Genomic DNA, 14,419 nt, shown 5'->3' on the forward strand with positions numbered 1-14,419 from the left:
GAAAGAAGAAAATGAAAGAAGAAAAACGAAAGAAGAAAAAAGATAGAAAAAAAAATAAAAAAAGAGGAAGAAAGAAAAAAGAAAAAAGAATGAAGAAAAATGAAAGAAGGAAAAAAAGATGATAAATGAGAGAAAAAAAAGTAAGAAGACGATAAAAGAAGAAAAAAGAAAAAAAGAAGAAGAAAGAAAAAAGGCCAATGAAAACAAGAAAAAAGAGTAGGAAAGAAAAGGAAAAAGAAAATGTAATTATACAAAGGCAATATATACAAATTTATTTAAGATATACAAAATTTATTGCTTATACCTACTATATTTTCAAAGCAAATGCAGAAATCATATTATACAACAAAATTTGAATATTTTGCTATATAATATTAATATGCTCAACGTAGTACGTCTTTCTACGATCAATTTATTTCAAGTCGATCACAACCTCTAACTTATACAATAATTTATACAAAACTTATAACGAAGTACTTACATAATACATTTTTATCGTTTTTTACCATTTTGACCATTTGCACGTACGTTACGTTTTTCCTTGTGCGCCTTTCTTACCTGTCGAGAATGCTATTTTGAGCAACCTTACAACTGGGGACTCGAACGCCATAGAAATTGCAAATGACATCATGTAGGAAGCAACTGCATTGCCCATGTACACGATTAACTGAAATGAAAAATCAGTATTCAAATAAGCATTTGGAGTGATATACTTGCAGTAGGTACTTTGCAGTAATGTATAATATTTAGACTTGGACGTAGGATTTACGACTATATATAAGTCATACAGGCAGAAATAATTTTTATTAACCGTGCCACTTTCAGAACTAATTTAAGTAGCTATTTTAAAGTTGATTATAAATGGTAAATTTCATTATTTAAAAAAAGCCACAAAGACGCGCATTACGACTAATATTTTAAAGTCCACATTGATATAAGAGAAAACACTTATTAACAAAAAATCATTACATTCATCAACTTATCAAGATAAACTATTATCAAGAACAAGGCCTACTTAGAGAATTTAGCTTCTTACATGCTTATTTTACATTCTATACTAACTTTTGATATCGCAATCGTGTTAAACATATAAACTTTTACAAACAACTATTAACAAATCAATGTTATTCTATGTAAACTGTTATTCTTATCACAAGATGTATATTTCGAAAAATAATCATTCAAAAATTTCTATTTCATATATAGAGTAGGTATTTATACTGTTTCACATAAATTCGCTTCACATATATTGACAATTTCATTCTTCCAATATTAATTTTTATAATCAATATCTATATCCAAGCGCTCCAGGTTCTTTTATCATGCAAATCTAATAATAATTTTGTGTTTTATTAGTTCATTTGAAATGAAATATAGAGATATAAATAGTTTTTAATAAAAACTAAAATGAAGTTATTGATATTTTTCAAATTTCAATAAAAGGTTGATAGGTGATTTAGGATGGGAATTTTATATATTTTATTAAATCATAAACTGTTTTAATAAAAATTTAATTCTGTTTTTACTCTTAAAAACTCAAAAAATCTTTATTGTATACTTTGGATACTGTACTAAACAAACAAAATCAAAGGTATCTGAATTACCTTCATAAATTCCACTAATAAATAATTTTTGCTATTAGAGAATAACAATAAATTTTTGTTAAATAGTGGTTATATTCATGCAATAAACATATCACGAAAAGTAGTTTTAAAAAAATGTAATTAACAAAGGAATATAATTTACAAGAACTCAGAACAAGAATTTCAGAAGTTTTCAAATATTCACAAAATGTTAGTGAAATTGATAACCATCAGAACCCAAAAATTACCTAAAAAATAACATAGTCATCATTTTTAAGAAAAACATTTTGGTCGGATGTAACTGCAACAATAAATACTATTTTAATATTTATTCCCCATGTAATTTTCAATATAAATTAAACTTAACAAATAATTATGTACCTACTAAGCTATTCCATATACACACTTATATACTTTGATTGATTTTCATTTAAGATAGTGTAAAAAAATCGTATCATTTTCAAAAATATTCATGCTTCTGCTACATGCTAGTAAATTTATTATTATTAAACATACACTGAATTGATAATAAATAGTGATCCCAACTATCAATAATCAAATATTAAAATTTAATAACTGCCTTGAACACTTAACTACTTAAAAATTTCATAACGGTAACAGCGCTCAGCTTTTTGATAATTTACCCCAAAAATACTCCCACAAATTATGTAAATGTATAGGTAAAATAATTAAAATTAGGGTTTATAATTCCATACCCCTTACATCAAATATAATGACTAAAATAAGTGGTAAAACGATGTTATCAATGGATATATAGAAATACTTTTTTATCAAAAGAAAACATTAATCAACCTTGAATTAAGTGATAAGTAAGTAATAAATAACAAATTTAGGATATATTTAAATTAAATATTATGCTTCATTTTTGTGATATTAAAATTATGTTAAGTAAGTAATAGATAAAAAATTTAGGATATATTTAAATAAAATATTGCGTCGTTTCATTTTTGGGTTTCAAAAATTATTTAAGCACTTACACATTAAGTGAACAATTCTATTGAAAAAAATATTTTTGTATGCATAAAACACTTTCGTTACATATTATAATACTTCGACTATACAAAACAAAGTATTTGAATAAAACTATTGAACTAAAAATTATTCAATTCGTGTTTATGTTGTGACAGATCATAAATTTTTCCGAGTATATATCCCTTATCCAGTGCATAGGTAAATGTACGTTAATAAAAACTTACATAAACTAGCAGTAAATGTAACAAAAAGTTTTATATCTTAGCTCGAAAATGTAAGCTTGTAATAAAAGCAAAACTGTATTAAAATGATCTATGAGAAGGATACGACACATCATAATATATATGATCAAAATATAGATACATAGTACCTATTATGAATTAATGAAGAAACTAGCTGTAAGTGGAATTCTGTCATGGCATCGTGCCTTGAGGCAAATTGCTGGAACTTCCCGCACCGTAACGAAATGTTCGAGGAATATTGAATGTTTTCAAATATATTATTATAAATATTGTAACATTGTCTAATATTTATAAGAATTATATAAACCGAATTGCAGAGTTGAAATTATTTCTAAAGTATATTAGAACTATAGTCAGAATTAAAAATAAAATCTGAAATATTTTCGATATACAAAATACTAAAAAAAAAAAAAAAAAAAAAAAAAAAAAAAAAAAAAAAAAAAAATCCAAAATCAATTATTTTGTTAAGACAAGCAGAAAGTTCTTTGAATCATTTAAATCGGACGCTTAGTTCTCTCAAAAACTGCCATTTTTTACATAATTAGCTCCGTATCTTCGAAATGGCTGGGCCTGCCTTTGCCAAAAACTGATAAACACTTTTCCCAATCATTACTAATTGAATGTTTTTTAGATCATTCAAATCGGATACTCCGTTCGCTCAAAAATTCGATTTCTATTTTCTGCATTCTTTGCTCCGTATCTCCGAAACGGCTGGACCTGCCTTTGCCAAAAACTAATCAGCTCTTTTCCCAATCAATAGGAATCGAATGTTTTTTGAACCATTCAAATCGGTTGATCCGTGCGCCCTAAAACGTGACTGGAAATTTGTATCCATACATACATACACACACACACACACACACACACACACACACATCCATTTTTTCTGAGGTATGCCAAAACGTTCAGAAACCTTCAAAACGTCGAGAAATGTAAAAATTTTCAATTCCGATTTTCGGCCCATTACAATAACTTACCCTACGGGAAGTTAAAATATATCTTAGAAAATCATGCTGTTGGAAATAGATATTTATTTGATAGATATTATTGTCCAATTTATATATTTGTTGAATAACGAACAAATTTTTCACCAGTTTAGTATTGAACAAATGATGCCATAACAAATTAGTTTGTTTCAAAATGTCTTGAAAAATAAGTAAAGCAATAGAGTTATTTAAAATTGCCAAAATTTGTAAATTGAAGTTTTATTCTCTTAGATATAGCAGTTCATTGTAAATGAGCTAAGAATTACGTGAAAATGCAAAGCCGGTAACTGCTATTATTATTTAAACATTGGTTATTTAATAAATAAATAAAGAATAATTCAATCAAATAGAGTTTGTGAAAGACACTGTTATATATATATATATATATATATATATATATAAATTCTTTTATTTAAATATATATATATATATATTTATATATAAAGTTACATAAATATATATAAATTGTTCAATAAAATATATATAATTTAAACAAACAATTTGAATCATAACCCATTTTTTTCTAGAACTAAATTAATTTTAAATAGCCCTCAAAACAATGTCCATATAAATAAGATAATCACAACCGTATTTTGCAAATATGTAAATACATACTTCCAACCTAGACTAAATCAATAACTTTTGGAGAACTTAACATCAAGTAAAAAAGAGATTGTAACGATTTAAAAACATCTTTACTTACGTTTTGATTCATAATTCAACATCGGTCGATATGAAGTTTCCACAGAATAAAATAACACAAAATAATAGTATTAAAATATGACAATCACATAATTTGCAGGTAACATAACTGTCATTAGAAATTTAAAAAAAAATATTTTTGCAGAAATCAGAGATGACCACCTAAGGCAAATTCGGATTATATATTAAAAATCCAAATGGAACATTTGGAACTACTCATTTTAGTACGCTTTATTACGAACTTATTTAAGTTTTTAACAAGAATTTAGGAATAGTTTTGATTCCATTTGCCAAGACTCTAAAAAGATTTTTTTCTCAAAGAACATTTTATAAAAATGGTTTTACATCAATATTAAGTTATTGATTTTATAGAAATAAATTCGATACAAGCAATTTGAGTGAATAATTTGAAACATAACCCGATTTTTTCTAGAACTGAAATTAATTTAAACTAGTGGGGTGTATGGCAACGTGCCTTAAGGCAATTTGCTGGAACTTCCCGTACCATAACGAAATGTTCGAGGAATATTGAATGTTTTCAAATAGATTATTATAAATATTGTAACATTGTCTACTATTTATAAGAATTATATAAACTAAATTGCAAAGTTGAAATTATTTGTTTAAAGTATATTAGATCTATAGTCAAAATTAAAAATAAAATCTGAATTATTTTCGATATACAAAAAATTTTTTTTGAAAAAAACAAATTGAAAAAAAAAGTTGAAACAATTTTTTTTCCCAAAATCAATTATTTTGTTAAGACAAGCAGAAAGTTCTTTGATTCATTTAAATCGGACTTTTAATTCTCTCAAAACCTGCCGTTTTTTGCACATTTAGCTCCGTATCTTCGAAATGGCTGGGCATGCCCTTACCAAAAACTAATAACCACTTCTCCCAATCATTACTAATTGAATGTTTTTTCGATCATTCAAATCTGATGCTCCATTCTCTCAAAAACTCGATTTCTTATTTCTGCACTCTTTGCTCTTTATCTCAGTATCTGCTAGACCTGCGTTTGCCAAAAACTAATCAGCACATCTTCCTATCAATAGGAATCGATTGTTTTTTGAACCATTCAAATCGGTTGATCCGTGCACCCGAAAACATGACCGAAAATTGTATCCATACATACATACACACACACATACAAACACATCTATTTTTTCTGAGGTAGGCCAACATGTTTAGAAAACTTTAAAACGTCGAGAAATGTAAAAATTTTCAATTTAGATTTTCGGCCCATTACAATAACATACCCTACGGAAAGTTAATAACCCTCAAAACAATGCCCATGTAAATAAAATGATGAAGACCGTATTTAGCAAATTTGTAAATACAAACCCTCTAGCCTAGACTAAATCATTGTATCGACTTACCACAATCCCATTGTGCAAGTGAAATGGTCCATCCAATTGAAAGCTGGATATCATCATAATCATAGGGTGAACCAGATAGGCACAGTACGTCAGTCTGCTCAGCGGCAAAGCTCCACGGTACGACAGAACTTTTGCTACGATGCCGCCGTAGCCGGTGTGACACGCGACCGTAATCCACGCCAGAGATACGCCCCAGGCTACGAGAGAAAGTGTTTCATCGATTAAAATTATATCGAATAGAATTAGAAGAAACTATTAGGATTATCGAAATGAAAATGCATTTGAGCTTGAACAGGTTTATCTTGGTTTTATAATAGGACCCATTTAAGAAAAGCTGTAGTGGCTGTAGTCAACATTCTATCCTGAATGCTTGAATTCTTACATATGATAAAGTTTTTTTTAATAGATAAGCTATCTGCTTGCACGTTGTTAATCAAAGGATTAATCGTCCTACGTATTTTTTCATTAAAAAAATCTGATGGTGCACACTATTGTACTAGTGACATAAACAGCATAAATAACAATGTATCAATAGTGGCAATAATAAATAGAAGCCTTTTTCCTGTGGTTTTTAACCTATGAGGCGCGCGCCTTGATAGAGCGCCAAACTATTGCAAGAGGGGCGTACTGCTGTTTCAAAAACGCTAGTTTAAAAAATTAACCAAAATGTTGAAACGATATAAAAAAATTAGTGATTAAATGGTCATTTTTTATTATATTTTAACATAATATTTTATATTTATTTATAGCCTGATAAATAAATTACAATGTAAGTAAAGTATTTATAAAATTAGAATATTAGTAAATTTAAGGGAAACGCAAAATTTTTTTTAAAAAAAGCGATGTGGTACAAAAAGGCTGGAAACCGCTCCCTTAGTCTATCCATGATTTTTCGCTGTATAATTTAGCTTACGTATATGTATATAAATAAACAACTACATACTTCATTTGTAGCAAACAGATTCGAGATTTGTTCACTATTATATATAAATTAGATTATGCCTTTGCAAATAAAAAATATATATCTTAAAGTTATACTCTCGATAAGAATCAGTTTTACTATTAATGATTTAGAAAAATAAATACAGAGCACGATTTTTAAGACAAATATATCACATAAGTATTCATTTTTATAATTAAATTATACTAATTATACTGATGAAGACAGAGCTAGTCTCGAAAAGCTTTTAAAATGAGATTGTCAAGACTATTGAACATATGATAAAAAGAGTGCAATGTGTTGATATTTCCAATTTAGGATAGATGTACTTTAATAATAAATTTTATATGTATGAATTTTATCTAAAGAATGCTTTCATTCATTTTTATTTTTTTACTATTTATTTGTTTTCATTTTTTTTATTTTTTTATGTTAGTATCATTCATTGAAATTGACTCTTTAAAATATGTCATATTTTACACACGATAAAAATATATTATTTTAAAAAACTAGTGATGTTTTATGTTATTAGGTAAAGTGCACGTAATTCAATCAAAAACATGTTTTGTGTTATAATTTATTTTGTTACTCTGCTTAACGGCATAATGGCCTTTTCTTTTATTTGTACAAAAAAGGGAACCGGTTTTTCTTTGCGCAGCTTGTTTTATATTTTGAATAAAGCAATTCAATTAGCACAAAATCCTCTTAAATTAAATAACACGCCCGGTAGCTCACTAATTCTTCCATTTAAATCAGATTATGTAATATTTTAGTGCTTCAAGACGTTTGCGACTTTAAGCCTTGCATTCAATATTATGAACGTAGCATATTTATACAGGAAAAAAGTCAGTTATTTTTATATTTTGTAAGTTGATTTTTGAATTTTATTGCGTTATTGTCACAAATAATTAAAGTTAGCTTTTTTATATTAGTTAGTTTGACAAGAAAGTAGTTATGCAAAGAGTTTAATATTCATTTGAATCAGACTTTTCAAAAATTAGTTTGATTTATATTATGTTGAGAATCAATGCAACAAAAAATATAAATTACTCAGAAAAAACTATATACACTATAAATTGAAAAGCAAGGTTTATTATAAAAGGGCAATAACAAAATGAACTTAAATTATTTTTAGAATTTAATAAATGCTTTTAATCGTTAGTGTACTAAAAATGAGAAAATTAGAATTTACTCATTAATATATACAGCTTTATAATGGTAACAAATTTTCTAATAACTATAAATTTAAGACCATGACTGGAATGAAGTTCTACTACTTTATTCTCGTAGCAGCGTAAAATAGCGTAAAAAATGTATATAATTTATTAACGTTATTCATATTTGTATATAAAAAAAGTTTACAAATGTTTCAAGGCTGGATTATTTTGAAAAACTTCACAAAAATATATGAATTGTAATTGTTACTCACACCACGAAAGAGTTTTCACTATTTCAAAAATTAAAAAAAATCATAAGGTTATCAAAACAAATTCAAAGTAATCATTTTAAAGCTAAACTTACCGGTATGTCCAATACTGACGTAGGCCGCAGTAGCTGCTACGCTGAGGCTTCCGTAGAGCATTCCGTAGACTAAACTCCACATAATGGCCAAGGAACAAGTCCAGCCGAGTACTACTGCCCATGCCGGCAAAATGAGACGATTTTGGATGCGATGTAAAAGCCAACCGGTGCACATACCTGAGAATATATAGAAATTTAGAATATTTTTAATTGCAATTAAATTGAAATAAAATATTTGCATTTAGTATTATACCTATATATTCCATATTTTCAATGATGACGTATAATAATGATATCATTTCATAAAAAATAAAATATGGAGAATATATTATGTTTCATTATATGAAGATTATTCGAGATATATTCTGAGTACCAATGTAATAAAGGAGGTTAGTAATAAAAGGAAATTTTACAATAATATTGTGTTGTACTACTTTTAATAGCTTGCTGCTCCTGTATATTTTTGCAAGACACATACTTTGAATAGTATCTTACACGTCTTGATTTCTTTTTATAAATATATTAAAATAGGTTGTTCCCAACCTCTCGATTTTTTGTGCTTGATTTTACGATATACGAGGTGTGTTCAAAAAGTACCCGGAATTTTTAAATTTCGCGGGTCTGGAGTGTCTGATTGTCAAAATTTTTTTTTATTGTGTTGGTATACATGCCCCTAAAGTATGATGCAATTTTCAGCTATATTCACTGTTTACTTTGTCTGTGGTAGTCGCTAAGGTTCGACGTGTTTTTCTGAGCTCGGCGATTTTTACAATGGAAGAATTGAAAAGTCAAAGAATTTGTATTAAATTTTGCGTAAAAAATGAAATAAAGTGTAACAAAGTGTGTGAAATGTTACAAAAAGCCTATGGTGAGTCTGCTATGAAAAAAATAAGTGTTTACGAGTGGTATAAGCGTTTCCAAGATGGCCGCGAAGACGTTGAAGATGACGAACGCTCCGGTCGACCCAGCACGTCAACAAACGATGAAAATGTGAAAGAAGTGGAAAAAATAGTTATGAATGATCGCCGAATCACAATTAGAGAAGTTGCTGATGAAGTTGGCATATCAATTGGCTCATGTCATAACATTTTTTCAAATGTTTTGGGCATGAAACGAGTGGCAGCAAAATTCATTCCAAAACTGCTAAATTTTGACCAAAAAAGCAATCGCATGAACATCGCTCAAGAGCTGTTAAATGACGTCAACAACGATCCAAGTTTGCTTGAAAGGGTCATAACTGGTGATGAAACATGGGTGTACGGTTATGATGTCGAAACCAAAGCCCAATCGTCCCAATGGAAGAGCCCAGGTGAGCCAAGACCGAAAAAAGCACGTCAAGTTCGATCGAATGTCAAGGTTTTGCTTACTGTTTTCTTTGATTATAACGGCATAGTGCATCAAGAGTTCTTACCACAAGGTCGTACGGTTAATAAGGAGTATTACCTTGAAGTGATGCGACGTTTGCGTGAAGCAATCCGAAAAAAACGCTCCGATTTATGGAAAAACAATTCATGGCTGTTGCACCACGATAACGCACCTGCTCACTCGTCGTTGCTTGTTCGTAATTTTTGGGCCAAAAACAATACCGTAGTCATGCCCCAACCTCCATATTCACCAGATATGGCTCCGTGTGACTTTTTCCTATTCCCAAAGTTGAAGAGACCCATTAAAGGACGGCGGTTTTCCTCGATTGAAGAAATAAAGGCCGAATCACTGAGAGTGCTCAAGGACATATCAAAAAGTGAATATCAAGGGTGCTTCGAAAATTGGAAAAAACGCTGGCATAAGTGTATTATATCTGGGGGGGACTACTTTGAAGGGGACCACATTAATGTAGACGAATAAATAAATATTTTTTGAAAAAACGAAAATTCCGGGTACTTTTTGAACAGAACTCGTATTTAGGAGCTTCATTCTCGATATATTTTAGTTTACCTAATCAGTATATTTGACTTAATAAATAACAAAAACTATATTTGTGAGTGAATTGCATAAATTATAACGTTTGTGGATGTATAGATGTTTTATTCTTGTCTTCATAACTATCTTTATAATTAAAACTATGTTATTAATGAATATAAGTAAAATAAAATTCTCTGAATAAGTTGAAGATAATCTGAGATAATGTAAACTAAAAACATAAGCACTATTTGTGCACTACTAATATATAATAATATATAATATTACGGTCACAAAATATTTTTACTTATGGATGTATTAAATCGACCATATTTTTATTATTTTTTATGAGTAAATAGAAATAAACATACAGTTATTGTTTTGAAATAAAAATATTATAAAAAAACTAATGTAAGATTTGGAGAAATGTAACTTTTGAACAAATTAATTTTTTCTGTAATTATTCTTTTTAATCATGGCTTGAAAACAATACATCAAATATCAGAATATTTGAACGATGTCTAAATAATGGAAATAAATGAATTGAGAAACGAAGGTGTTATGTGTATATAGTTGTAGTTATTTTAATAAATTATTTCCTAAATAATATGAGTAACATAAATGTATGTTGAAATACTACCACCTTCAAGCAAAATTTATCATTGTAAGTTCTCCAAGAGAACAGTCACGAAACTCGTTAGTACGTACGTTGCAACGACAGAATTACATTACAAGGTTTCAAGTTTCATGTCCCATTTGCAAGCTAAATCATATTTACTTCTTTGAGGTACATTTAAAGAATAATAGTCTTTTAGTATATAGGAAGCTTGCCATTTAGTATACGTAAATATACATTTTATGCAAATTTAAATACTTTTTTAAGATATATTATTGAAAAAAACGTGTCAGCCACAAACCGATGTAGTACGATCGCGAAGGCGTTAAATAAACGACTCCTTTGGGATATTTTAAAAATTTATAGCTAGTACATAAAACAGCAAAAGTATTTATAAACTATATCAACTACATGAAGAGAAAGCTACAAAAACGAGCATTAGGTATTCAAAGACTATATTACTTGCAATTTTATACAAATTACTTACAAATATTATTATTAGTTTACTGCTACAAATATAAATCGGACTAACTGGAAGTGTGTTGAAAATACGTCAATTTTAGCTAATTTTAATATGAACTAATTAACAATATTTCTCATAAAATGTGTTTTGAAAACTTCATGCTTAAAAACTTTAAGTGTTCAATTACGTTAATGATTAATTTTTATAGAAGAACATTATATAACAATAATTTTAATATAATTAATTATAAAGCAAATCTGCGTCAGAAAAGTTTAGAAACTTTTCAATTAACATTTTTGAAAAGAATGACATCAGCAATTTAAAATCGTAAAAAATACTTAATGATATCGCTTTTAAACATTGATCCCGGTTATTTTTTAAAACTGCTCCATTAATCTTCATCAGCAGAAAATGCTACACTGATTTATAGAATATTGCTTTTTTATATGAGGCTTCTCTGTGATCATTACGTGACTAAATTGATGTAGGTCGCATTTATTATATCATGCTCAAACATAATTAATTACTAGAAAATATTCAATAAATGATATGCAGAATTAATAATAAAGAAAATTTATTAACCTAGAAGTCTCAAACTTTAAACAGAGGATTTGAATTTATTTGTATATGACAATCAAAATACAATAATAATTTTAGCACAACCAACTTATTAAGTATTAGACATGTACCAATCTCTTTATTCTTAACTTCTGATAAACTGTTTCGGGAAAGTCTAAAATATTTAAAGATGTTTATTAAGACCATGTTATCCATCAACAAATAATACAATATTTCCTCATAATTACAAAAACTAGTGGTGCATGGCATCGTGCCATAAGGCAAATAGCAGGAACTTCCCGTACCGAAAAATAAAATTATAAAAAAAACTTTGCTAAACTTTGAGATTTTTGAAAAAAATTGACTTTTTTGAATATCTATATTTTTTTATATTTTGATTTTGTTTGCATTTTATTGTTAACATTTTTTTAAGCAATCGAGCTGCATAACTAGTTTGGAGTCGAAATATCAAAGCGCGTAACGTGTAAAATTTGGTGCGAAACCCATATAAATGTACACAAAATTTATACTTATTATTATAATTTTTATAAAATATCTGATAATACAATATACATAAATCATATGTCTAATGCTTATTTTTGACTGCCAATTGGCATTATTTTTTACTTTTTTATTTGGATCTCCAGAGACGCTTAACCTGCCTTCACAAAAATTTTACCAGTTGTTCATTTCATCAATACAATTAAAATGTTTTTTTGAATTATTTAAATCGGACGCTGCGTTGGGCAATTTTTGCCCCATATCTCCAAAACGGCTAGACCTGTCTTTGCCAAAAACTAATCAGCACCTCTCCTTATCAGTAGGAATCAAAAGTTTTTCGAATTATTTAAATCCGTTGAATTATTTAAATTTGTATCCGCACACACACACGTCACACACACATACATCCATTTTTTAGGTATGCCGACATATTCAGAAACCTCTGAAACGTAAAGATATATAAAAGTTTTCATTTGCGATTTTTTTGCGATCACTGTGATTTACCCTACGGGAAGTTAAAAATCACACTTCCATAATTAGGAATTAACAGAGCATAGTTCGATAGTTGATTTTCATTTTGATAGATCACTTGGTTTATTTCAAATATACAAAAAAACGTGCCTATTTTATATCTAATCTAATTAAAAAAGCTTCCATTTTAAAACAAAGCGATAAATTTTAATCTAATGTCATATATTCACAGTTTCAGATTTCATTACGCAAATGGGCGAAAAAAGTTTTTTTGCGGAACGCCGCGACCGATACATCATTCAGTTTTTCCGCCTATGCTGGGACACTTCGCTTACGTTATCATTCAAACAAAATGTACCCTTGAAAAATAAACAGCGCTTGATTGATGTAAGGTTATGCGACCATGGGACGTATATTAATGATGGTTTCGCACACGAATTTATGATTTTAAATTAATCTGTTGGTTACGATACCATTATTTTTTAAAGCTGTATTTATGATACATTTAACAAAATAAATTGAATCGGAGGTGATTACGCATTTATCAGGTAGTTTGATGCAATTTAGAACGGATTCAAAAAAATTACCTTGTTAATTGGAATTTTTTGAAAATATTCGAATTTTTAGTTTATTGGTATTGTATTATCTTGCTTATATATAATACAATATTTTTCTAATTATTTATTGATCACATATCTTTCTACATTGGCCATTTTCTAATGATACAATAATACCTACATCAAATACTTATTCTATCGTTACTAATGAATGTATGCAGGGTAAATTTTGCACTTCCATGTAATATTATATAATTTTGAGAAAAAACATAAAATGTGGTGAACATCATTTAGTTTTGTATTCATTGTCAAAGTCACAGTATGTTTTTGTAGTGAAATTATTCAAAATCTGTATTATACTAGAAATAAACAAATTTAGACAAAAACAGAATGACATAAAGCTAAATGAAACGCATACGAAACGTGAATGCTACAGCATTCAAATTTGAAAGTCAATTATTTTGAATTAAACTTTATACAATCCAACGTTTTGTAATTATTATACATGTCAAGGTGATGGTTAACTGATTCTTTAGGTATTTTCATATTATCTTTTTCCGTAGTCAACAATTAGTTTGGGAAAGCACCTTGCGTAAAATAGAAGTGTAATACTTGACGTAGATGGTATAGCATTCATATTATATTATATATTATATATATATTATACGATTAAAATATGGTAATCTGACTACCCTTATAAATGGTGTTTAATCAAATTACGGATATTACAGCGAATTTAAAATTAAATTCTTTTAAACTTAAACTGTCGTCCAACGTGTAAAATCAAATTTACTTGTCCAAACTCTCAAGTAATATCTTTCAAAAGGCTTTTAAATTTTCAAAATTGGTTTCTAGATTTTTGCAAAAATGTGGACAAAAAAATTGCATTTTTCTGCTAATTCTAAATAAACGGCCGAGGCGATAGTCTTGCAAAAATAACAAGCTTGAGCTTTCTTCGAGTTTTGTCGAATGGCTTTGAAAAATCATGAGTTTAATAAATTTTAGTAA

At 28.2% G+C, this 14,419-nt stretch overlaps 1 protein-coding gene across 1 annotated transcript in view; it reads right to left on the reverse strand.

Annotated features, from left to right (window-relative positions):
* Positions 1-529: 529 nt before the first annotated feature.
* Positions 530-14,419, reverse strand: part of LOC113385928 (nose resistant to fluoxetine protein 6-like) — a 55,391-nt gene continuing 41,501 nt past the window's right edge. The window contains exon 10 of the mRNA XM_026623750.1: positions 530-667. Coding sequence (XP_026479535.1) covers positions 530-667 — 138 coding nt within the window. The remainder of the gene's footprint in view (positions 668-14,419) is intronic.

This window comes from Ctenocephalides felis, unplaced genomic scaffold (assembly GCF_003426905.1).
Source record: "Ctenocephalides felis isolate EL2017-DRISC unplaced genomic scaffold, ASM342690v1 CF-g0.4_SCAFFOLD_03571, whole genome shotgun sequence".
Classification (NCBI taxonomy): domain Eukaryota; kingdom Metazoa; phylum Arthropoda; class Insecta; order Siphonaptera; family Pulicidae; genus Ctenocephalides; species Ctenocephalides felis.